This window comes from Thunnus albacares, chromosome 23 (genome assembly GCF_914725855.1).
Source record: "Thunnus albacares chromosome 23, fThuAlb1.1, whole genome shotgun sequence".
Lineage (NCBI taxonomy): Eukaryota > Metazoa > Chordata > Actinopteri > Scombriformes > Scombridae > Thunnus > Thunnus albacares.
In genome coordinates, this window is record NC_058128.1 from 19796853 (window position 1) to 19822559 (window position 25707).

Consider the following 25707-nt stretch of genomic DNA (forward strand, 5'->3'; position numbering starts at 1 on the left):
ATACTTCAGAGTTTCTTGTATTATCAAGATCTTTTCTCTTAACTATAATGTTCACTAGTATTTTTCTTGTTTATTATGTAAGCTTTTCTCATGACCATCATCTGTTCATTGTATTACAAAACCTTTTCTTCATGCCGTATGTCAATAATTTATGTATGTGTGATGCAAGAGCCTGTAGAAAAAAGAAAAATGGACTGTTTTTACACTATAGCTTTGTCAAATGTTAAGCTTCTCTCTTCCTTTAAAACAAGTGAAATATTGTTTCCTTTGCAATTACTTAGCCATCCCAGTTTTTAAAAACTTCGAATGACGTGGTTGTTGACCTTTAATCTTTTAGGATCATAGAAATTTTTTTTTTCATATATTAAAACAGCTACTTAAGCATTTCAAGCATTCTTTTTGGTAGAAAAAGCGCATACAAAAGTTGCACTACTTGTGTGAGTGACAGGACTCACCAACACTGAACTACACATGTCACAAATTGTTAGTTTAGTTTAAGCCGCACTTTTCAATAGGTTTAGATAAACAATGGGTCAAATCACTATGTGTAATGAGAGAGGGCTGACTATTAGTGATGTACCCGCTGAGAATTATCACGGAACTCTGCAGTTCCCCTCAGATCTACAGAGCATTTTAACGTCTTTCAGCTTATTGTTTTGGTTTTATGGATGTAACTTTAGAGTTTTGGTTGAGTCCACCTGGTCTCATCAGACTCATTTCCAGCAGCTAGTTACATTGAGAAAGCTCTGATAAACCCACCGTAATCTACCTACACAGCAACAAACTGCAGCTAGACAAAGTTAGCGACCAGCTGGAGAACAAAGTGGAACATTTAGCAGCTAAAGGGCCAGATATTTACCTAGTAAGTCAGTAAATACACAAACAAAGAGAATGCCTTCACTTTCTATTTAAACTTAAGGTAAAAGATTTGAGAAAAATTCGTCACATTAGGTTTTCTTGAAAATACTAACAAGGCACGTGGCCATTACAAAACATTTGAGATTTGTTCAGCCATCTAAGGCACGAGACTTAAACATGCGGATATTATGTTTTTCCATTGGTAGTATACTATCCTATACTGTTGCATTAATAGATGTGCACATATGCAACTTATACTTCCATGAGTGAATACATTTTCAGCATGGATGAGCAGAGCAGTCAGAGGGAGACCAGTTATCCAATGTGACTACTCTACATGGGCAGTGAAGCCCTGAGCTGAGCTCTGGAAGTAACTGCAGTGTTACAGTCTCTGCAGAATCACTACAGTCTGATATGGATCAATATTCACAGAGTGTCTTTGATAACACGCAATAGCAAAATCATCATCCACTTTGGACTACTGTGAACCACTGTTTTCTACAAACTAAGACGCTTTTTATACAGATGCAGTTTCCCTTTCAAGTATCAAAATTGAGATTTACAAAATAGATTTGCTGTTACAGTTTTTTTTAGTTTGTTTTCTGCATCCCCTTACCCTTTTACACTGTCAACTTTCAGTTAATTTTTCAGAATGTGGCTGAAAAAAGCATCTTTGTGATGAGTGATTGTGACTGATACCAGCATTCCGACACTTCTTGTTCACAGTTATGTTTTTGCCTAAATCAACACAGTGGTTTTATCAGCTTTTTGGTGTTGAAAGGTATGTCATAACTAATGGAATGCACTTATGTAAAAACAAATTTAAGCTTAAAAAAAGCAAAAAGTTACCCTGAAATTGTCAGTTGAAGGCTTATTTCTTCATAACTAATCAATCATAGTTTGCACAAAGAAACAATCATTTTGGGGAAACAAAAGGCAGCCTGCGGCAACACTGAACTACAAACACCAACATAAAGATCGCCTGGAACAAACCTTCCAATAAACAGGATCTTGGGGTAAATTTGGTGCGTCAGAAGCTACAGCATCCAACCACAGTTAATCAACAACTCGGGGAGGCTTTTCATTGCCTCGTCAACATGTCGAGATTAGTCTGAGAGGGTTCTTGCCACGTTATCCACATAGCGCTGGGATACATATTTTGCATATCCATGGTCCAAGACGGGTGGGAAGGGCCAGGACTTTCCAAGCCAGATGACAGAGAAAAGGCTTTCTTAAAGAGTGAGTAAGTATATAGCACTTTTCGAGAGCAGAGACGTCACAATGTGCTTCACAGAGGAAATGAAGCATAACCATACATACAGACGAAACGCAATAAAAAAAACAGACATAAATAGAAAATAGAAAAATTACACAAAAGCAAGTCTAAACAAATGGCATTTTTAAAGAGGTGCTGCCATGTGACAAATCTGTAACATGATACGTTTGTTTTGGATTTTCGGATGGTTGGCACTCCGTTGCTGGGAGGGGAAGGAAAAGTGTTGCACAGTCCACCCACTCCCCCTAAAAAATGTGCGGAGAAACTCCTCAGGGTCCAAGCAGTGGAACGTCAGACATGCATAACAACAACGAGACGGCATGCTGTAACACAGGTGGGCTTGCCGCAGTTGTTGGAGTAGGAGACAGATGTCTGCAGTTCTTTATTAATTGGAACGACTCTGGCTGGGAACTTCTACCCCATTTTGGCCCACAGATAGTGATGACTCACTGCTTGGACACCAACGATGGTGCTGACTGGCCTTAAGAGGCCTCTGTAACAAGGACTCAGTCCAACTACAATGCAGAGATTTTAAACTTGGTACGCATATGTAGCTGCACACGCTAAGTAGTGCCTAAAGTCCAAAATGTCCACAGGATTGGTCAAAATGGTGATGAACCTACCTGGATGCCAGCCTGGACAGCCATGACTGCGAACACAGATTATTCACTTCTTCATTCTGTGGAAAGATAAGACAGAGATATGGGTGAAAAAAAGATTATATCAAAATGTCAGTTGTGCTTCTATCACGTTGCAGTTCAGAGAGAGTGTGAACAAGGACTTCAAAGTTTCATCTGTCTTCCTGAAAAGTGCTTATCATGATGCACATGGTATCTGATTATGCAGCAAGCAACAAATATGGTTATTTGCTTTCTTTCCCCAGAGGTATTTGAGAAAAGTAATAGCACTCTCATGGCTATGCATTAAATGGAGCCAGGACACGACAAGTTAGTTTAGCATAATGACTGAATGAAGTTTATTATAAAGATTATTATTGTAAACACTGGAAGAAAGGAAACAGAAGAGTTATGAGCTGGAAATATTTCAACAGCCTGAAGCAGTGACTTCCCGAAGTCTTGTTGTCACCAGACAACCAGTGGAGACACAGCACAGGAGTGCTGAATGATTCATGTATGGAGTAAATAAACAACATACATGTTGACCAGTGAGCTTTAGAGGTTGTCTAAAGATTTTTTAAACAGAGCCAGGCTAGCACATTCCCCATTTTACATCTTTATCCTAAGTTAAGCTAAACTAAGCTAAGCTAATTGCCCCCGGCTCTAGCTCCATACTTAACAGACAAACGACAGTGGCATCAATCTTCTCACCTAAACTATTTCTTTAAAAGTAAACTGCATCAACATCCACTGGAGTAAGGCAAAGGCAAGGAACAAAATCTATATAGTACATTTAAGTACAAGTAAACTCAATGTGCTTTATATCATAATTCACCCACCAACCCAGGGGTGGGAGACATGATCGTAAGTCTATATCACAGTTAACTGTCACGTCTACCTCAATAATGATGAAGGCAACAATAATTATTTTTCCCCATACATTAGTAGATAATGTCTTTCTCATGTTGGCTTTTTTATAATATCATTGCCCTTGTTGATTACAGTATAAATATATATCTGAAGTGGAGACATTTATTGGTTCTTTCTCAGTTTCAGTATATTTAATTCAGACACTTTGTTGTTTTAAAATAGCTGCAAGAGTAAATTTTTTTTATCAGTAAGACATTCATGTTATCAGTAATTCAATAAATTTGGTTAATCGTCCAGCCCTACACCAGATCTTCTGACTAATGGGACGAGATGTAAGAAGAACTGTGAGTTTTACTAGTTCCATACAGCAACTTTTAAGCTTCATTCAGGACATACCCTGATTATCTCATCAAGTTCATTCACTCTTTTAAACTAATTTCAGACATGTTGTTATTCTAACTATTCTCCCTCACTGCCATAGTGATTTAGTTGAAGCGTAGAAAAATCAGTCTTTACAGTATTTTTCACTGTGTAATGAGTGTATAATCAAGTTTACAAGATATAAAGTCTGCTTTTTTGCAGGTATTCTGGTGAGTCAGCTGCTGATGTTGAATACCATGTAGCTGTGATGCCACAAGCCCTGATATATAGTAGTAACGAGGGGACATTATAGCGACGGTTAAACAGAATAAACACAGGATGTTGCGAACGGCCCTGTGGGTAAAAGTCAGCCAGGACGTTGTTTTTACTGGAGACACAGTGAGTTTTAGTAGATCAGACTTTCTCACGAGGAAGTGACGGGGTTAGTCTCAGTGCTCCTCTCTGCCCTTTCCCACACAGGATGTGAAGGATTACCCCAATGCTGAACTGTCCCCGAGGGTGTGTGTGTGTGTGTGTGTGTGTGTGTGTATGTGTGTGTGTTTGACAAAGAGAGGCAGTGGGTGGGGGGAGAAAGCAATCACCAGCACGTAGATCCTAATAACACTGATAATTTGGTCAACACAGCTGAGGCAATAGTCCCCCATCACCATCCCCCCCATCCTCTTCAAACTGACATACATACACACAAATATCATCTCATATGATCCTAGAATTCAACACTAAAATGGGTTTGTGAAACTTCTACACTGCAGTATTTATATGTGATAGTGTTTTCCACTGATGTCATCATGCGCAGTGATGAAATTAATAGACAAACAGAAAAACTTCTGTGTTCTCATGCAGAAAAGCCTCCATAACCACAGACACTAAAATCACATCCTCAATTATTCATCAAAAGGCCTGCCCGAGAGTGCTGCGTCCAGTCATCCGACACCAAAACTGCAGCTCCGAGGGGAGAGGATGCGAGTCAGCAGCCAAGGACGGGATGGGACGGGAAGGATGACAACACGAGACGACTTACCTCGGAACAAAAACTGTACGGTACTGAGCGAGGAAACTGCGCCACACAACTCCGCTCAGCATCAGAAGCACATCCTAGGCACCGCTACCAACACTGAGCCACGAAACCCCGCGCTGCTCTCAGCGCTATCCGGCCGGAGTGGCTTCTGCCTCTGTGGTTTCCGCGAGTGAGCGGTGAGGGAGAGGCAGCGAGAGGATGACAGGGAGGGAGGGAGGGAGGGAGGGAGGAGGAGGAGGTGCAAAAGGAGAGCCCTGACTAATGAAGTGGCTACGCTTCGCTAAGCCCTGACTGCCCCCCTGCTCTCCCCCCCTAACAATCCTGTCACGGCGGGACCCTCTCACAAAGCCTCCATTGTTTTGTTAGCCTGCCACCCTCCTCACCACACACACACACACACACACACACACATACACACACACCTCCTTCTCATCTCCAAGCCAGCAGCCAAACCAGGAACTCCCCAGCCAGGCTGCAACGGGATGGAATGAAATTGGACAGAGGAGGTGAGGTGGGGGGTTACCTCTACTTCCTTTTCATCCCCCCCCCCTCTCCCTCCCCCAGGCCCACCAGAGCACTCCTCCAACCTCCCAGACCAGCACTCAGCAGAAAGTTTAAGGTGGGAGGCAGGAAAACAATAATTGCAGAGCCTCTGGCTTTGGTGTATTTTGATGGTTTGCCGTTGAGCTGTAGGCATCAAGAAAAAGGTGACACTTGCCGTCTTTGTGGAAAAGTGTTGGAACAAAAGCCCCTTGGAGAGAGAGCAGACTCCAAGAGAGCACATGACGTTGCACAGACGTTTGTTTTCCACAGCTGTTGCAACCGGCTCTGTTTTGAGTTGTTTGACTCAGATGTACCGTATTAACAAGGCAATTAAGACTTCCGGGGGTTGCAGTGGATCCACCCTGTCATTCTCTCATTCTGAACATACTGAATTAGATACAGTATTGCATCAAATGTCCTGAGGCACTAAATCATGCACAAGAGTGAACACTGAAACCAAAAAAAAAAGGAGTGAACACCTTAAATTAGCCTGAAGTCTTCACTGTACCATTTACTTTTGGTAAGAAACAACTATGGAAACTCTTCTATTTGTGGCACACACTACAATGAACAGTGGATCAAATGACCGAAATTTGGAAACGAAACCACAACGTGCTCCGAGTGATTGCCTGAAATAACTGAAAATAACTTGATTTGTAAAAAGAATGATGGAAATATCACTGACTGATTAAGAAAGGTCATTGACCAACACTGAAAAGCTTGTCCAAGCCTGAGAGGATCTCAGAAGGGGTAGTGAAGTCTTTTAAAGCATTGTTTGGAAAATGTCCTCATGGCTATGAAGCGGAATAACCAGAAACAGTGACGGAACGACGACATTTCGGATTTCAGAAGAGGGGAACAATCCAGAATGGCTCTGCTTCTTTTCAGCATGGGGGCGTTTGTGAAGGGTCACACTCAACAACAGAGGACAAAGGGTAAATCTTTGGCTTTCGACTCCAGTTGTGTGCATCTGGGGCCCTGGCGGAGCCTGAGAGCACGACTACCTACAGGGACCAAAGGCACCCACGCACTGTCAAATGTCAAGCACAGAGGAGGGCGAGAGAATCGATGCCAAAAAGGGGAGGCGAAGACAAAACACATTTTATAGTGGTGGTGAACTTGGGAGTGGTCCAGTGGAAAGGGCAGTGCGCTGAGCACTACCACGCACATTCCCCCACGGTCGCTGGGAGAGAGAAAAAAAAAAAAAGTCCGACAATGCCGTCTCTCTTCTCGCATCCCTCCGTTACATCCCGTTTCCTCTGTCACTTTCCTCCGTCTGTCAGCAAACAAGATTTCGCATCCAGAGGTTCTAGCGGTTTTTGAGATTATGTTCTTAGATGTCAAGTATGCAGTTGAGCCTCTTTGTGGATCAACTTACATTGTCGTTTGTTTGGCTCATGAATGCAAAAGAGCTGCGTTTCACATGAACAATGTTATATTGGACACTTCTGCAAAAACCCTGTTCACAGAATTGACTGGGATTTTAACATTTTCTAAAGACCCCATTTCTCCATAAAGATTTTAAAAACATTAGGTTTTGTTTTGGAGAATATGAGCATATATATATTTCTATATTTCTAAAAGCAGGGATTAACTGAGTAAATGAGGCACAGAAACCTGGTACACAAAAGACCCTATTCAGGTTTGGGTTGACTAACCTGTATTTCTTGTTATGAGTGGAATAAAAGCTTTGTTTCAGGTCTTATCCCCCTCAGGAAAACTACTATTTGAGTCCGGATTTAATGGAATCGACCACTTTAAGAAGTCAGATGACCTTTCCAGATGTTACATTTGTAAAAGCAATGCACCTTTAGTTACAGACAACACTGATTCCAGGTAATGGGGTAAAATTCTGATTCTATACTGTTGTAACTGCATTTGAACTTTTCCCCCCCCCCCAACACATCTTCAACTGAACATTTACAAATCGTCTGATGTAAAGGGATGTATTGATTTAAACTGACACAGCTAGTTCACCTACCTTTCCTTATTAAAGGGTCTATTTTCTCCTTAGGGTGCCTGACACTTCCTAATTCCTGCCTGGAAAAGGTGCTGAATAAATTAGTGGAATTGCCTTTGTCCGGAAACAAATGACCAGTATAATAGACTTGGAGTCTATTAAAAGGAAAGGGGATCTAGTCCGAGCTTCCCTATAGCTTGAACTAAACATAGATACTGTGTGTATATGTGTGTGTTTTGCTGAGGGAGGGGGTGAGACATCTGTCCGCATGTTCCCCACGCAGGTCGCCTCTTTCTAGTTGTAGCCAGTAATCAGTTAAGAGGATCAGCGCTATTCCAGACAGCAGAGTGCATCTACCTCTACGACGCTCCGTCATCATAACACACACACACACGCAGCACGTGGCGCACGCATGCGGCCCGCGGCACTCCGGTAATGCATGCGAGCACCCGTGCATAAGTGCAAAAAAGAGATGAGAACGCATTATGTAATGAGTTAAAAATACCGTTCAGGCAGTGATGTCCTTTTTGATTTTTTTTCCACCACGTGGCATTGTATTTGTGTCAGGGGAATAAAAACAGTAAATATGGGTTAAAATTATTTTATCATTTAATTAGAGCATGTGTTAAAAGATGATATGTGTTCTGTACACACTTCTTTGTATACCTCACTAGTTGGCTCTGGACACCCAGAGAGATTTTAGATGGAAAAACATTCCTACTTTGCAGATTTCTCATGATGTCTTCATCTAATTTCTGCTTTTTTCCCCCCTCAAATCAAAACAACTTAAAACCGTATTTGGCTGAACTCTTCACCATTATGCAAGTGACGGAGCCTCTGAGTGTTTCGAAGTGATGTTGGATCTTTGAACGTTGTCTGAAACCCCCTCCCCTCACATCTTTCCCACATTGGAACAATTTTTGTAACTTTCTGAAACCGACAATCCGATGATCACACCTGCGTCCCACAGTGAAAGGCCAGGTGTGCAGAGGTGAAAAGGTAGGTGGAACTTAAACTTCTCTCTTAAGCTCTATTTTGTCCATTCTTCACACAACTGAACACTTACAACCAAGTACAACACCATGAATAAGAAACAAAGTGTGTGTGTATTGCTGGGCCTGCAGTTGTGGCCATTTCTAACAGGTATAAACAGTTTTGCCTTTAGACATGGTCCAACAGCAGGTTGTATGAACCATGGTGTTTCTAGCACACGCCGGCCTTTAGACGCTGTTTTATATCTTTTACATCTAAATATCTCAAGTAGGATTCTGTTTGATAAAGTCTTATTAAAAAAGGTGTTTTTGATGAGAGAAAGACCTATTTTTAGGAATTTAATTTGATTACTTGAACAAACAGAAATGCATGAGTAATATCTTTGTGTGTGTCCCCGGTACTCATGGTGTGAAGTGGCTTCAGGCCAGTACACGGAGCCAGTGAACATCCAGATCCTTTCCCCTTCCCTGCAGTCCAAAAGGGTTCTCCTGGATCCAACTTCCCCCCAGAGAATACCAACTCCTCCTCTATTAAACTCCTTCCTGCTGAGCCTTTGTGTCTGGACTTAATTACCCTGTCGGAGGAGCGTTTCATTTAGAGCCCGGCCTCCCCCCTTTCATTACAGATGGGGCCCGGCTGCACTGTGTCGAGTGGGAAATTCATTCAGTGGAGGAGAATGAAAAAAGTAAATATACGTCAACGGTCTGTTGAAGAAGTGAGCCCCACATCTTTAATGGAACTTTACTTTCAAAAGCAATTCAGTTCCTCCTGGGCCTGTACACGCTTGCTTACCATGGTTTTCCAATGGTAAAAGACTATCCCCCCTTTCAAGAAGGATTTAAACATTTCTTGGCCTGCTTCCTCCTGCCCTTGTTGGAACGGTCTTCCTTTAGAGGTGAGACACTGTAAGTAAAGCCCATCTTAAAGGCTTGAATGAGTGGGAGCCACCTGCCAATCCCATTTTGATTTGTTGATGGTAATCCACAGCTCACTACACGCCACCGGGTCAGCTTCGGGATTTCAAAGCCCCTTGGTGCTGACTAAGAATCAGGCTTCCTGCTCTGCTTTCCATAATCTTGACCAGCAAAGGAGCCGACGCAACTGACTCTAGGTCGGTTAAAAAGGGACAATCAGTTGGCAGCACAACACCTCTTGCACCTTGGAGTCAAACCCCTCCGTAAACAGAAGATACAATCAGCTGTGAATTTACGCAAAGCATATTGGGTCAACCGTCTTGTTTTTCAGAGGACACCTTTGTGCAACTGTAACTCTGCTGTAAGCGTTACAGTCTCATGAAGTACTTATAATGATAATATGTTCAATCCAGTAATTAAAGTAAACAAAGTCTCTCAGCAGAGGGGACTAAACTATTCAAGTATATGGGACTTTAAACTTCAGGGTTTCCTGCAGAGTCTACAAGTTACAGGAAGCCAAAAGAACAATAAATCTTAGCAGACTTGATGAAAGGATTTTGCCACATTTCAAAGCTTGAAACAGCAACTAACTATATAAGCAATAGTTGTATATTTTGGCAGAGAAAATATACAGTGACTCAAGTGTTCAAAAGGAGAGATGATAGCCTGCCGTTCTCTATGGTTTCTTTCCACACCTCTAACTTTAGTTAGACTTTAGGGAAATATATGAATGAATGGGTTGGGTGATGTGTAGTCAGGTGACAGATCACATGATCTGCTTTGTTTGAAACATGCAGAGGCCTCAGCTCAAAGACAAGACTTTATTATATCCCAGTAACCTACATTTGGAAACATGTCTTCCTCAGACTACTGACTTTGACAAAAATACTAAACTGAGCAACAGCCAAACCCCAACAAGCCAGGTCTCCAATGGAGTTCCATGATGTCACCAGTTTAACCATTTTCCATTTCCAGTGTTGTCTTCCTCCTCTTTAAACTCTCCTCCTACACGTTGTCTGCAATCAGTGAAGCTGAGTCAATCAGCAGTGGCCAACACAGGCACGGCATCCTTTAAGCTGCAGCAGGCCTGGCAGGATGCCCACTCTGAGCCGTTTCTGCTGACCTCATACACACCCACACCCACACCCACACACACACACACGAGGCCAGCTAACTGCAATTACATCATTGCTTCAGTCGCCCAGCGAGCTGGCAGTTTGAAATACCTGAGATCACTGCAGACTTGACCGTTGATGTTTCCTCAGCTGTTAAAGTTTGTAACTGATGGTCGTCTCATAATGAACAGAAGTGCATCACCAGCAGTTAATGGGAACTGGGATATAAAACTGTTGACAGAAAGGTGAACCAGGAAAGAACGAAGGCTTGCAGAAACTGATTTCAAAACGTGACATCTGTCCAGCTGCCAAAACCGACAGGGCGTTGTAATGGACGTCTACTACCATAAACTTGCCAGTGTAAATACAGTTTATGAATTATGGCTGGGCTCCTCCTTTATTGTCAACATATTAATCATTGAATTCCATTTCCTTTACTGGTAACTGATATTTTAAATCATACTGAATATGTTATGCTGCATCACAAAGTTCTGCCAATAATTAACTTTTTTCCCCCTCACAAATTGAAATGTACAACCTCCAAACTCACAGCCCCAGTATTTCCATGTAACAAGCCTTATCAGGGTCAGTTGAGATAAGCCTCTGTAGCCCAAACAGCCACGTCCCCCCTTTCCCAACTCTTCACAGAAGGTCAGGCCAAGGAGACGTGAAAGGTTGAGGGGTCATCGTGTTCAGCCTGATTAGCCACGTTTGTTTGTCACATAATAATCCTGGTTAGTGTGTGTGTGTGTGTGTGTGTGGTGGGAAGAAGGGTAGGATTTAAAAACTGGAGCACCTTTCATCTTAATCAGCCTCACAAGAGTTAAGACCATGCTGGGAGAAACCTGTGTTCCCTCCTTGTTAGGTCCTCGGTGAGTAGAGAGAAACTCAGTGATTAAAGGATGTTTTTAAGTGACAAATATGGAAACAAATGAGAACAGAGAAGTGCTCAAATAAAACAAAGTCCTCAAACTGGCTGTGCTGACAGGAAATGACAATATCTATGACCACAAACTGACTTGTGATCTTAATCTACACAAACAGACATTTTTCACCACCCTCCATATGAGGCTGTATTATAGTATTGAAAGAATACAGATAGTTGAGTTATCTCACATCTTGGATGACAGTCTTAAGGTTTGTTTGGGAAAAAAATAATTTCTGATCATTTCAAAAAAGAAGCTGCAGTTAAGGGTGCAAGACTTGATACTTAAAGAGACTCCAGCTACAACACTGACAGGTCAACAATGACTTGAAGACTTTATGTAATTTAGGAGGAGCTGAATCCTCAGACAACAGTTGACCTTCATTCATTTGAGCTATGACATGAACTGGTCTGCAGAAACTAATCGACCACATGACTGTGACATAAGTTGAGTTCAACTCAGTTCAACTGGTTCAGCGAGTGCTTCTTTGCAGCATGACCAGAGACAACCAACAAATAAATCAGGTTTACTGAGATGAGTTCTAAAACTTTTAAAGGATGTTACTTTTTTTTTTTAAATGACTGGTAGCTCAAACATAAAGGACATGTTGATATTTTTAACATTTTAAAAGAAACAGTAGTGGTTGACAAAAATGCCAACTTTTTTTTTCCTTCCGTCAGTCTATTCTGTATTTAAAGCTTATTTGTTTTCCTAAACATAAGAAACATTTTGGAAATGAACTCATACGAATGTCACTAATCCAAACCATCATGTATGAATAATGCATGATGTCAGCTCTTCTGTGCAGCTTTTTAGATTTACAGGAACCAAACATATCCACCATCAGAAACATCCCTAACATACACACACACACTTATCCCTAACCCCCCCCCCCCCCCCCACTCCCTTCCAATAAACTGTACCCTAAATAAATGAGGGGTAATCTGAGATTTCATTATCATCTCTATTGTGTCCACACACGCAGCATCGCAGCCCATATGTGCCCTTCTTTGTCTCATCTGTGGTTCGTTTTGTGTGTGTGTGTGTGTGTGTGTGTGTGTGCGCACGCCTCTGTCTTAACTTCTTTCGGGGGCCTGGACAGGCCCAAAATGCCAGGCCTGATGCCAAAGATCAAGCAGATGGTGATAATGAAGATAGGCAGAATTGGGGTTGCTACTTCTGTGTGCTCATTCATTGAAAGCTGGGCAGTGACAGCTTAGTCTAAAACACACTGTCGTACTGTATTGTCAGTGATGTGGTGACAGATCGTTGCGCAGTTCAAACCGCGACGGCATTACAGTGACACTTTCAGCTTTCACTTTTTTGGTCTGAGCCATTGTAGAAAATCTTGTTGCATTTTTATTTGTTTATCGGTTTGCTCGCCAGCCAACTTACAATGAATCCAGGCTTGTAAACAAAAGTCACATTGGACTCATAAGAAGTTCATTTAATAGATACACTTTTAGTACACGGTCATCCTGCCCAGTTGAAGATTTTGGTGCAGTTCAAATAGCACTGTCCTTACCTAACATAAAGAGTTACATACATAGCCGTATACTGCTCTTGTAATACAATCTTCTAAATTATCTAAAGCTGCACTTATATTGTATATTATTCTGTATATTGTAGCTCTAAATGGCTGCAAGAAGCAATAGTTTGAGAAGTTTGATGCAGTAAATGTATATTTTTGGCCACTTGGCGGTGGTGCAACAAGCTGTACACACAATATTGACATATTAATGTTGATACAGCACACATTTTTGCAAACAGTTGCCTATTTACACATCCAGCAGACACAGAGCAACATAAGGAATGATTTGGAGTCAAACAATGAGCTGAAAGATGCTAAAACAAGCCATAGAGCTGAGGAGAACTGCAGAGTTTAGTGATAATTCTCTGTGTTTGTCACTTTGAGCAACACCTTTCACATTAGACATCAGTATTTTTTTTTTCCATCGCTAACTTAGAAAAAAATCAATCAGCGCAGCTTTAAATAGTCATATTTAGCAATCTGTTAGTTCTGAGACGCACCAGAGGAAAGCAAATAGAAAAGAAACAATAAATCTAACACTGGCGAGTCCAATTTTCTCTAGAGCAGTGTTCACTTAGTGCCTTTTCAGAAAACACACTGAGTTAATTTGCAAGTCTAAACTCGTGACTCTTCTGTGGTTGGAGAAACTCCAGACTGACAACAGGATTTCTTTTGGGCAAATAAGAATAGTAACAGTGGGAAAAGAACTGTTCACTGTTGCAGCTTCATTTTGTGATTCAGGCTAATATGATTTATATGGAGGTAGATTTTGACAAGATCGTGGTTAATGCAGCTTCAAACAACTTAACATTTCAACATGGTAGAAGAAGCACACTAATCTGATCACTGAGTTAAGTCTCAATGATACCAGTTAATTTGTGAACAGCTGAGCAGGTTAAGCCAGCAGGGTCACACTACCCATCAGCTGATTGGTGTTTGGATCAATAGGGAGGTTGGCGATCGTTGGATGTGAAGTTGATAAGATATACAAGTGTGGAACAATAAAATTTTATAGCGGAGCAATATTTATTTTTCACGAACAACATGTGAGGATGAATAATAATGACACGCCTGTTCTCATTCATCTACTTCCTTTTTCTGGAGAAAATCCAATCTAATGACTAGACATCATAGTGGAAACACAAATTAAAATTAAACAGCCATTCACAAAGTCAAGAGAAGAGATCTTGCTGTCATAAGGACACAAATAAACATCACCATAAATTCATCACCAGCGTCTGAAGTGCAGTGTGTGTGTATGAATGGTCTTTCCCTGCTGTCACACCCTTTGCAGGAAGCACCTGCTGAGCCTTTACTTCATCCTTTTTCCTCCAACAGGAAACCAGGATTGTCAAATGTTCAAGACTTCATATTTCATACAACTAACTTTATTGTCCTGGCACACCAGCAGGATAAAGCATGTCCATCAGTGTGTGTGTGCTTTGATCCAAAAACAGCATCATGAGTGCCTGCTATTCTCCCACAGGAAAGCAGATTTAACCAACAACGAACTCTCCACAAACACAACACTCACTTAATCCCATCATCCACCGCACCTCACATTATTTATCACCCAACACATCAGCAGCCACTAGCTCCCAGATTATATATTATGCACCAGTAAACACTGATCCTCTTACCTATGCATTCCCACCTGCAAATCAGGGATAAATGTGTACATGCTGCACACTGTTGTTTCATGCTCAACACAAGCACGCACAGACCTGTCAGAGTCAATTACCTGCCATTACGTAAAAGTAAAGTCAAATGCAGAGCTGCAAATTGGTTTAAAATTACACCCTCTTCATTTAAACTTGATTATAGCTCTTGTGAAACGGAAAATGAAGCGTTTAACCAACAATAACCACAGCGTTTAGGTGAAAGTGAATGTCACTTGGGCTACCATAGACTTTAAGCTAACAGTCATCTCTGTCGCAAACATTTTAGGCAAAAAACCTAACATTTAACTTCCACTATAATTCATATAGTGTTCTTTTGTAGCTCCAAGCAGCTTACAAACAAGTAATTATATTGTACGAGAGTTACACTTTCATAAAAACACGCTGGACTTCAGTTCATATTAAAATAGCGGCTTTTTTTACATTTTGCTCGGAACCACGTTAACAGCTTCCACGAGGCTCCATCATGGATTTTGGGGAGAAACCGGAGAAAACTTTCGGATAACTTTCCCCGGTAATTCCGCAATGAGATAAAGTAAGGCTTTTTAAACTTACCAGCAACAGTGAAGGGACTGAAGTCTTCCTGAAGAAACGCCGGGGCCGTTTGTATCGATATAAAGCGTTTTTTTTCCTTGTGGAAATCTTGAGTTGGTACTCCAGTCATCGGGAGTTACTCTTGTTCTCCAATGTTGTGTGTTTGTGGGCAGCGCTGTTCGAATCAGCCAATCAGAGCGCTCCGTACGCTGGGGGCGGGGTCACACGCTCACCTGAGTGTCATTTTACTGAATGATGAAAACCCATTCATAGCAATGAAACAGAAGTGGCTGGAGCTATAAAAGCGTCCCACGTCTTTAGATAACATTGTTTAAGTGGTTGGTTATTGGGATAAGCTAAGTAAAGTGATTCTTTTAAAAAAAATTTCCTTCTATTTTCACTTTCTTTGTTTGCAGTCTTACTTTTCAGCTCTTCATTTAACAGTTGTAGAGATGCTACTAGGAATCCAACCACTTTCTACATGCTTTTTTAGTTGCACTTTTATATTATAACTATTACTGTTACTATTACAACTATTATATGTTTATAATTCCATAATAGTGCACTCGTACAATACATTTTAACCATAATGTTTTGTTTGGGGTCCAGAGGACTCCTTATTATTGTTTTTATCAGCTTTATGGCCTTTTATGAGAATTCTCTAAAACCCATAAACTGAAATGATGTTTTGGAAGTCTGCTTCTGAATATGACACATTACTTCCGTCTGAGGGCTCTGAGACGCCGGCTGTAAAAAGTGGATTTGATGCTCTATATCTGATTTGTGTTGTTTGTTCATAAAAGGTCCAACAGGGAGTTTGGACCTCTCTGGGATCTATAACTGACCCCAAATATATAGATAAGTAATGTCACTGTGGAGGACATCAAACTGTACATTGGCATTGTCTGTGAGTGACTTTTTGGCAAACAAAATGACTGTATATTTGTTCATGCAAAGTCCATATAACATAAAACATGACACATTTCCCTATCTGGTCTGATAGCAATGCTTTATGGTCATATTTGTATTTTGTCACTTTCATCAAATGAAGAAGTACAGTTTGTGGCAAAGGGACAGGTTACCACTTCAATACTTTAATACTACATATTAGGTTTTTATAAGCTTGGAAGAAAAGAAACAAATATATTTGATGGATAAAATAGAAAAAATTGTGCAATTATTGTTAGTAATTTTATACATACAGTCGTGAGGTTTGTTGGACCACAAACACTGAGTAAACAAAGCCACAAAATGTCACAAAAACAAAAAGGGTTTAATATAGATCTCAACCTCTGTGCAGGATTGTTGTTGATAGTGATGCATGTACAAAACAGAGTCAATGGTTTCAACTACTATGGACAAACTGCGAAGAAAGACTGGCAGAAAAAGTTGAGAATGAGAAAAAATGTGGACAGAACAAGACAACAAGAAAAATAAATGCTAATCAGATTGTGAACTGAAAAGAAAGTGCAGGACAAAGGTGAGAAAGGTGTGGAACATTGGTTATGTTTTCAGGTCTAATTGGTAGATACTATGACATCTGGTTCACATTGTGCAATGCAAAAAATACTTCATGTAAACAGTATTACCTCAGCTGTCATTAGGGGCCCCTTGTTTCATGGCATCCCTGAAAATAGTGAATGAACGGTAATGATGTTGACTACCATTGTGTCTCCATACAAACATCATTGAGCCATATATAAAGTGACACTGGCCTACTTTGTGGCAAACAATGAGGCGGACAAGCCCCCCTTCATCCAGGTGTCTCTTCAGGGGCTATTCAGGACTGTCTCGTCTCATGAGTGGGAAGGAGGACTGGTTTGTGTTGTGTTTCAGCCGCACCCTTGCCATTGTGGACTGAAACCATGGCAGCCTACAGTTGAACCTTTTTTTGTTATAAATACTTCAGGAAACAGCCAGTCTTCCAGCTGTCGGGCCAGCCGACCCTTTTACGCTCCCTGACACTGGATATTGTTCTGTCGTCGAAATGTACAACAACACACACAACTACAGTAGATGACTAGTTTTTAGAAACTTGTTTTTCGTGATGACTGTAGTGAGTTTAATTGTCCTTTTACTGCAGGATGCCTCTCCCTTTAATGGATTCATGTGTTGTTTTGAAGATTAAACATTTGCCTTGTGTGCCAGGGTTCAGTCAAGGGCACGTTTCACTCTGAAAACACAGTGTTCAACCTACCACAGCCTTCCTGACCTGATAACCTGCTAATCAGTAACATCATGTTAAGTAAATAGCACGTTTTAAACAAACTCAGCTCAACTGATCCTTACTCAAAAACCAAAGATAAATGTAGTTAAGATAAAACATGACAATGTATAACAAAAATTTGAGAATTCCCTCAGTGAATTCTGAATCAATCCTACACTATTGAGACAAATCCAGTCAACGTTCAAATAAAATTAAACTCACTCTCATGTTGAGTCTCATGTTTGTTCTGTAGAGAGATTAGGTGCTAAAACCTGGATGCAATGCACACTCAGTCCAAATGATGTCAGTCCATGCACATGGTTTTTATTGATCAACTGTGTGTTTCTCACACAGGTTTAGACTTCAGAAGACATTTAGCATTATTTGGGCATTTGTTTATTTAGTTTTTCTGGGTATTCTTTGTTTGAGTTCTCCCAAAATCTGATATTGGTTGGCACAGCAGGAAAACCACAGGTGTTATTGTTTCGACACTGCACTTCCAAAGAAATCAACCCAGCTATCGATCAATGCGGGTGGTGCTGTGACGTCCTTGAACCATTTCTTAATGGGGCATTCTTTTCTGTAGCCAATGCTGATTGTGAAATATCCAGTTCGTCTGTTTTATACAAACAAATGTGGAAACACATATAATGCAATACTTCCTTTAAAGCAGGTGAAAAAGCCACATAACACTGGGGATGTGTTTCATGTAATTCCTTTGTTTGAGGGGTATTTAACTATTTTATGGTCAGTCTTTTCATGGCAGATGTTTCATTGGATGAAAAGCTCACAAGCAATTAAAGGCATTAATGTTAGCTTGTTCCGGGGCCCCGCATCTATAGGACAAGCTTCCTCACTGGCGTGGCTTCCTGAGACATGAATGGAGTGAAGTCATCGTTAGTGTTATTAGATACACCTGTGTGTTTCCTGTCGTAACAAGTCAAACTTCTGTGGAAAACGTGTTGTATTTCAGGCACACAATGAACATTACGACACAACTTAGAGTAAAAAAGATGCCAAAAGAGTCCATAATCGCATCAGCTCAACAACATATCTCTCTGGGGTCAAATATATCCTCAAAAAAAAGTTCTGAAAAGTAAATAACAAACAATACAAACAGAAAAAGCCTTTTTCACAGAGGGGTCGACACAGCTGCAGCTGATAACAAGTTATTAATGTCATTAGATACAGCTGTGTTCACCCTGCTGAGACTCGTCTGTCCCACATTCATATCATATATACTAATTCTGTGCTTTGCAAAGCACATGCAGTACACATATACTTATAAAATTAAAGTGAATTAAACTTAAAGGTTAAACAATGTCCATGTTATTATTGGACACTGTGTCCCACAATGCAATGTGCATGGAGCTATTTATAACTGAACATAATTATGAAGTGAAAGAAATTAAACTATAGATGTCAGATGGCTCCAGTATTAATATAAATTAAAAAAAATATTTTTGCAGGCTGTCTTTTACGTTTTCAAACATGCCAATTGCCAATAATGTTACAAAGTGTATTCTTAATAGAATTAGAAAAAAAATGCCAGTACACATAATAAATTAGCTTGATTTTTGAATGCGGTATTGGTAGATACTCTCGTCCCAGAATGTAATGCAATGCTGTAGGAAATTAATTTAAATTGTGCATGTTGTTGAGACGAATCCAGACATATAAAAAATATATATGCAATAAAGTATTAAAATCATAATTGTAAAGTATTTGGCTTTCTCTTATGTTTGTACTGTATACTAACTGCCATACAGCATAGTATGAAAGTAATTACATACTTTACACGACAGCTGGGCACTAGATTGTGAGAAGGATCTGTTGGAGTGTTGCAACATTACTTCCATTTAGTGATCACAGTAAAAAAAAAGATGCTTAATGTTTTTAGGGTGTATTCTGGGAATTTAGAGCTGAAGCTCCAGCAGTAGAAGGTTTTGTGGAAAACTCAAATGAAACAAATTCCTTAATCACCTACTAAACACCTTCTGAACTAAGGGCCAGCTGGGAGCAGTCTTGTTACCATACCATGAGTATCTTGAACAGGAAATGGGAAAGCTCTCATGCATTACCTGTATATAGGCTGAATCCATTGGCAGACTCAGGCTGTCTGAGGGGCAGAGGCAAAAAAATACAAAGGGTACCTGATACATTCAATGGGCCCCCATCAAGACAGAACAACGATGCATGTTTGGTAAAAAGGCTACATCCCTAGTTAAGACTAAGAGTATAAGGAAAACAACACCTCTGTAGTAAAAAGAATTTACTTTTAAACATTTTTTGTAGACATCTCTGTAATAAAATGCAGGGAATTGGTAATGTTTAAAATGTTTATTTCTCAAACACATCTGTAGTAAACACATTGGACTATTAATAATTTTGAGAGTTAGCTGTTTTGAGCAGTCTTATCAGGGAAGTGAGAAGCAAGATTGGTGAAATCAAAAGAGAATTCTTTTGGCCATGAGTTTGTAAATCTTAATGACCTCGTTATGGTCCATTGGGATGCTCCTCTCAATGGACAACAGCAGAAGATCTGAGAGCATCTGAAGCTGGATCTTGATCAGCTTCAGTTTGGAGAATGACTGCTCAACAGATGCAGTTATCACTGGCAGCTTAGACTGCACTGACCCAAAGACAATAGAACAATCTAAAGAGGCGTGACTGAGCAAACTAATACTGTATCAAAATCAACTGGATGGAATAATATCAGCCACAACATGTAAGGGTGCTTTACTTCCCTAATGGTCAGCCTACATAAAGTATACATTAATTTCTACCATAATAGCCAGTTTACTCCATCGTAAGAGCATCTTATAGGGAACAGTATCTCATGTTCTTGACTGGAAGGGCACTTCACAATGTTTTTTCCCATACAGTGTGCCCTACAGGGCACTTCACCATGTTCTTTTGTTCACTGAAAGGGCACTCATCATGGCATCATGTTTTCTCACAGCTGAGGGCACCTAAGAGGAAACTATTTCCACTTTCTTTTTCAGTGGAAGGGCTCATATAGAACCTCCAGCTCACCCCATTACAATGGCAGCTTATAAGGCACTGCATTACATCTTGTGTGGGCACTTTACAGGACACTGTAGCATTTTCTTCCACTGAAAGGGCACCCATGAGGGCCCTTCATCCTGATTTACCATAACTAAGACAGCCATTACAGAACTTTGGTCTGTATTCTCCTTTGTGTGGGCATCTTAGAGGGCATTTTATCATGTTTGCTCTACTGTGAGGGCATTGGTATTTTTTAGCCCAACCAGTCTGCCAGTGGCTGGATTACTGTATGAACAGCAGCAACAACAGAAACCAAAAACTACAAAAACAAGTAAATCATTGCATTAAACATACAATCAATCAAGATGATACTGAATATTTTGACAGACTGATATATTTCATGATAATCCTCAACATGCCTCTGCCCTGAACTAGCTCCCAACCTTTAAACACAAGCGCCACCTAGTGATGAAAATGGACAAACACACGCATCAGTTTTCAATTAATTAAATAGTTTGGCCACTATTTTTGAAAAAAAAGGAAGAAAAAGATTGCAAATAGCAGCAGAAAAAAAATCTTGACGCATCTTTTGTTTTGTTGATTTGTCCATTTAAAACATTTTGCTCTTTTACTTATTTTTCACAACTAGAGTTTTATTTCTTTGAATCTGGTTCATTCATTTATTGTAAGACTGTCAGGTCAGTCCGTTTATGAATGTATGGAAGTTTATCATCATCAGGCACAGAAAAGAATGATCTGATTACATGCAGTGAAAAGCTCTTGTGTGTGCTTGTGATTTAAAAGGTGGTGGTTTAAATCTCAGACGTGGAGGAAGAGAGTGTAGAGAGTCTGAAACACCTTCCCCCTCTTCAATAGCAGTGATGATCTACCACTGAGCAGGGAAATTCACCCCCAAAGACAGCAGCTTTCTCGCGATTAGTCATATAAGGCCTGTTTTGAAGACTGACATCATGTTAGGTTCCACATCTCTTAAGCATCATCCTTATTCTTAAATCGTCAGTTTGGTTAGAAACCAACATGTCTTGGTGGACAATTCAATTTCAAGTATATTTGTATGTGAACGGTGCCCCTTACTGACACACTCTCACCCTTCCTGTGGGTTTGGTTTACTTCTGGAAACAAAAGTGTAATTTACATTATGTTAATACAGACAAAACCTAAACAAAACGTCTTTAACTGCTTTTTGAGACACACACTTAATGAGTTCCAGAAAATTTACTGACCAAGAAGCATTACCTTTTATTCAGCACTGCAACAGTGATATAGGATAAGAGCTTTAAAGATAAAGGGTATTTCAGAGCCAAGAGACAATGCTGCTGATGATCCAGATTGTGAATTGTCCTCTGAAGAGGAATCGGGGGAAGGTTTGTTGTGTAACCTCCTGCAACATTTAATCAAAGGGCAACACAGAAAATGTCCACAAGAGACGAGGGGATGTGAAAATGTGGAGATGGTCACGAAAAGGTCACCATTATCACAACACAGCGTCCAGTGAGATTATACTGCTTCCTGGACCTACATGACTTGCTGCCACTTGAATTCATGACATTAAAATAAAATGTAATAACTAAAGACCAACCAGTTTAGATTTACAGTGGACATAAATAACTTAACTTAACAGAGATCAAAGCCACTGTGTCAGACTGACTTGCATGCATATGCTAATATTAGCTGTTAAAGGCAGCTGCCAGACAACAGAGTGGAGAAAGTGGAAGACTGGTCTTTCAACCACTAATCTTTCAAATAATTTCACATCATTCCCTGATGTGCGTCAGTGACCTTTAGTGACCGACCGGTTAGGAGGCCCTGGGGCCTTCTAACCCCCCACCCACTGCTCTCTGTGCATAATGTCTGCACTTTATCGCCCTTAAGTTCCTTTTAAGTACAGTGTAACCAGGATTCTTAGGCTACAACAAGTGTTTGATTGTGGAAATTTGTCTACAAAATAACTTTATTGGGAAAATGCACACTGTAAGCTAAACTAAAATAATAAAGCTGTACAACTATATTTTATCACAGGACCTCTCTACAAGACCGCTAATAATCCATCACACACCTTACTTGATATTGTACTTGTGTGGTGCATATTCTCTTACAAATTTGTAAGTAATCAAATCACCAAAACCAATTGACATACAGTGAACCCAAAGCCTTTAGGTCAAAACTTACAATATTAGCTTTTGGGTTTGACCTAAACCAATACAGGATACATTTTACTCTAAGGCTATCTATGAGTTCAGGAGCTCAAAATACAATATTGTACATATTTTATGGCGCATACTCAAAGTTTTAAGCATCTATTTAATTCAAGTAATTATTCAATTTGGGATCAAGAATACAATGCCCACTGTCATTATTCAGTCACATTAATAGGCTGCATTTATATATCCCCTTTGCTATGAGCAAACAATAAAAAACCAGCATAAACACGTTCATAAGTGGTTTGTGTGTTATCATCACATCTTTTCATCTTTTATTCTATTATAATCATCGTTATTTTGTATTTGTTTTGTCTGTTTTTGTGATGTTTCCTCTATTTGAATGTACACATTATGGTATGTGTTGTTGCTTGTGTGCTTGCTCTGTGTATGTTATGTCTTTACCTCTGTTGGTCTCTATGGCCCTGTTCACACCTAGCATTAACATGTGTCTTGGGTGATCTGATCACAAGTGGACAGCTCTAAGTATGTACTGTCACTCTGCACCAATAAAAAAAGAAAAAAAAAGAAAGAAAACCAGCATAACTCAGAAAATAAACTATATAACTGTAGTTTATGATAGATAAATTACATTTGGATGGATGAATTATTGTTGACTGTTTAACAAGTTTTAATGCAGTTGTAATTCTCATCCTTCAGCTTCTGGTGCAGTCTTTATAAAGATGCGACAACATTTAGTTCTCTGGCCTGCTACTTATTTCTTGTTTGATGTGTAGCAAAATGCATATTATGTATGTATGTATATATGAATATTTTATCCACAACAATCTTGTGCAAAGATAAGACTAACTTAAAAAAAAAAACAAAAGACAAATACACAATAAACACAGCATAACTTCCGGCTTGATCAGGATCACTGTCGCCACCAGGTCACCACTCACTGCTTCCTCCCCTAATCTCCCAGGATGCATCATGCTCCAACTGTGACTGTATCCAGTGTAAAACCTCTCAACTGATCTCTTTCAAGTATGTTCCTAAAGCAACGATGCGAATCCGTCTAGTCATTTAGACATGATGCCTAACCGCCAGAAGATGGAGCCACTTTCCACCCAATAACTTAAGCACAAACTCCCCTCCCAACCCCCCCTGACTTTAGAGACATAAACCTCAGGCGAGGAAGCCACAGCGAGCAGGGAAGTGTAAGGACGTTACACGCGGTTAGCCTCCCACTGGGATCTTTTGTCTGGGTGCTTGGAGGCAGCTTGGGCATACTGGCCCCATTTGCGCCATATGCCAGGAGAGGACTGGCTGTCACATCAGATGAGGACCTCTGTGTGATGGCATAACTGACCGTGTTGCTTTTAAGTGCACATTCACAGTCACTGCACACCACTCATCACTTTTAAAATGCAGTATAAATGGTTGGCTGCAAAGATGTTGAGGTGAGGACTGAAGTTCAGTGTGTTTTATGTTTATAGATTTTAAACCTACATTTCTGATGTATACCTTTATGAAATTCATTCATAATGTAATTCAAGAACTGACAAATTAATTTACATACTGTATATCATCTTTTAAGAATAAAAGCATAAATTAATACTTCTGGAAATATACCTGATATTCATCTGGTGACTGCCTATTATGATGATTTGTTGGGGGTGAATGGTTAGGGTACTTTGAATTAAGCTGAAACATGAAAGTTCATGTATGAAATATGTGTTGTTGTTGTTTAATTGCTAATGGCAGATGCAAAATTTTACCCTACGTTTCCACTGCAATATCAGGTCTGACATATAATATCTTAATTTTACTGTACCTATATTTTGGTGGAAACTGTTGTTTTTCTGCAGGCAAAATGGTCCATCTATCACATAGGAATCTGATAATCTATCCAAGAAAAAATCCCTAGATTCTGTTAAAAAAAAAAAAAAGATAAGCTAATTACCTGGGACTACCAAATTGATACACATCAGGCCGTGGACCTGTATTTGATAAGATATAGTCTCAGGGATCCCCATCTGATAAGATTTAATTATTCCATAACTGTCTATACTGTAGATTGGCAGATTAACAGTGAAGATTGTGAAACAAATCAACCAGTAGTCATTCTTACACATTCTCTCATTGGGCTAACTTATAGTCAATCAAATAATAGTGAAATTAAAATATTCCCCATTTTTCTGGGGACCCCCTGGAGCCCCTTCAAGGACCCCTGGGGATTCCAGGACCCCAGGTTGAGAACCACTGTCCTAAAGAGATACACAAATACACGTAAGACGAAAAACTGCAGAACAGCACTGATTTACTTCCCCCAATGCACCTTATACCTACCATAAAGAATGCATTTATGCATCAGAATAATCGGGCCATTTTCTATCAAAGCATTCATAATACAACAGTATTTTTGCTTGATTATGTGAACTATTACTAAACAGTAAGTCCATCAATTCATTTCTTGCAACTAAAATGCAACCAAAGTGCATCTTGTTGTCATTTAGAGTGGAATAAAGAGCAAGTTTGTCAATAGGGAACTGGCCACAATATTACAGTTGTAAATAAGAAGCTATTAGTGACTTTAACTAAATTATGACTAAGCAGACAAGCAAGTGAAACAAAAACATTTCATGCTTTCAAGCGTTGACAATACAATTATACACTTATAACATTTATTACTTGTCAGTCTAAACGTTGAGCTCTCTGATTCACAAATACAGAGCTGATCATTATCTAGCGTTAGCCAACAATACACTGCATATACAGTGGTGGTAGCTACACCCGCAAAGTCGGCAAATAGACGCAGTGTAGAGACCAACGACGCTAATTCATCAATTCAGTTTATTGATTAGCTACAAGTCGCATCATTATTACTATCATGAACCATTTAGTGTTAAAAGGAAACCAAATAAAGTAGCTATTCAGCTTGTATGCAAGGCGAATACGGCGGCTAACTAGCCTGTTAGCAACAACGAATCTAAATGGACGCAGTTTTCTTGCGGCGAAAACAGCTCAGGGTTAGCTGTAACATAATGAAGTTGATAAACCGTATTATCTTATTATCCCAGTTTGCATGGTTGGGGTTTCTGGTAAGCTGCTAGCA

General features: G+C 40.0%; 2 protein-coding genes across 3 annotated transcripts in view; one reads left to right on the forward strand and one right to left on the reverse strand.

The window, feature by feature from the left end:
• gas2l3 (growth arrest-specific 2 like 3) overlaps window positions 1–15360 on the reverse strand; it is a 28958-nt gene extending 13598 nt beyond the window's left edge. The window contains exons 1-2 of one of the 2 annotated variants that reach the window (XM_044343889.1): window positions 15237–15360; window positions 2758–2813 (exon numbers count right to left, since the gene is read on the reverse strand). In XM_044343889.1, the coding sequence (XP_044199824.1) occupies window positions 2758–2781 (24 nt within the window). In that variant the 5' untranslated portion in view covers window positions 2782–2813; window positions 15237–15360. Of the gene's footprint in view, window positions 1–2757; window positions 2814–5023; window positions 5169–15236 lie in introns of those variants that run through there. The other variant, XM_044343890.1, reaches the window with a different exon arrangement.
• Window positions 15361–25037: 9677 nt separating this feature from the next.
• The window catches only part of arid2 (AT rich interactive domain 2 (ARID, RFX-like)), a 41787-nt gene continuing 41117 nt past the window's right edge, over window positions 25038–25707 (forward strand). The window contains exon 1 of the mRNA XM_044343213.1: window positions 25038–25693. The gene's annotated coding sequence lies outside the window, so the exon portion shown is untranslated. The remainder of the gene's footprint in view (window positions 25694–25707) is intronic.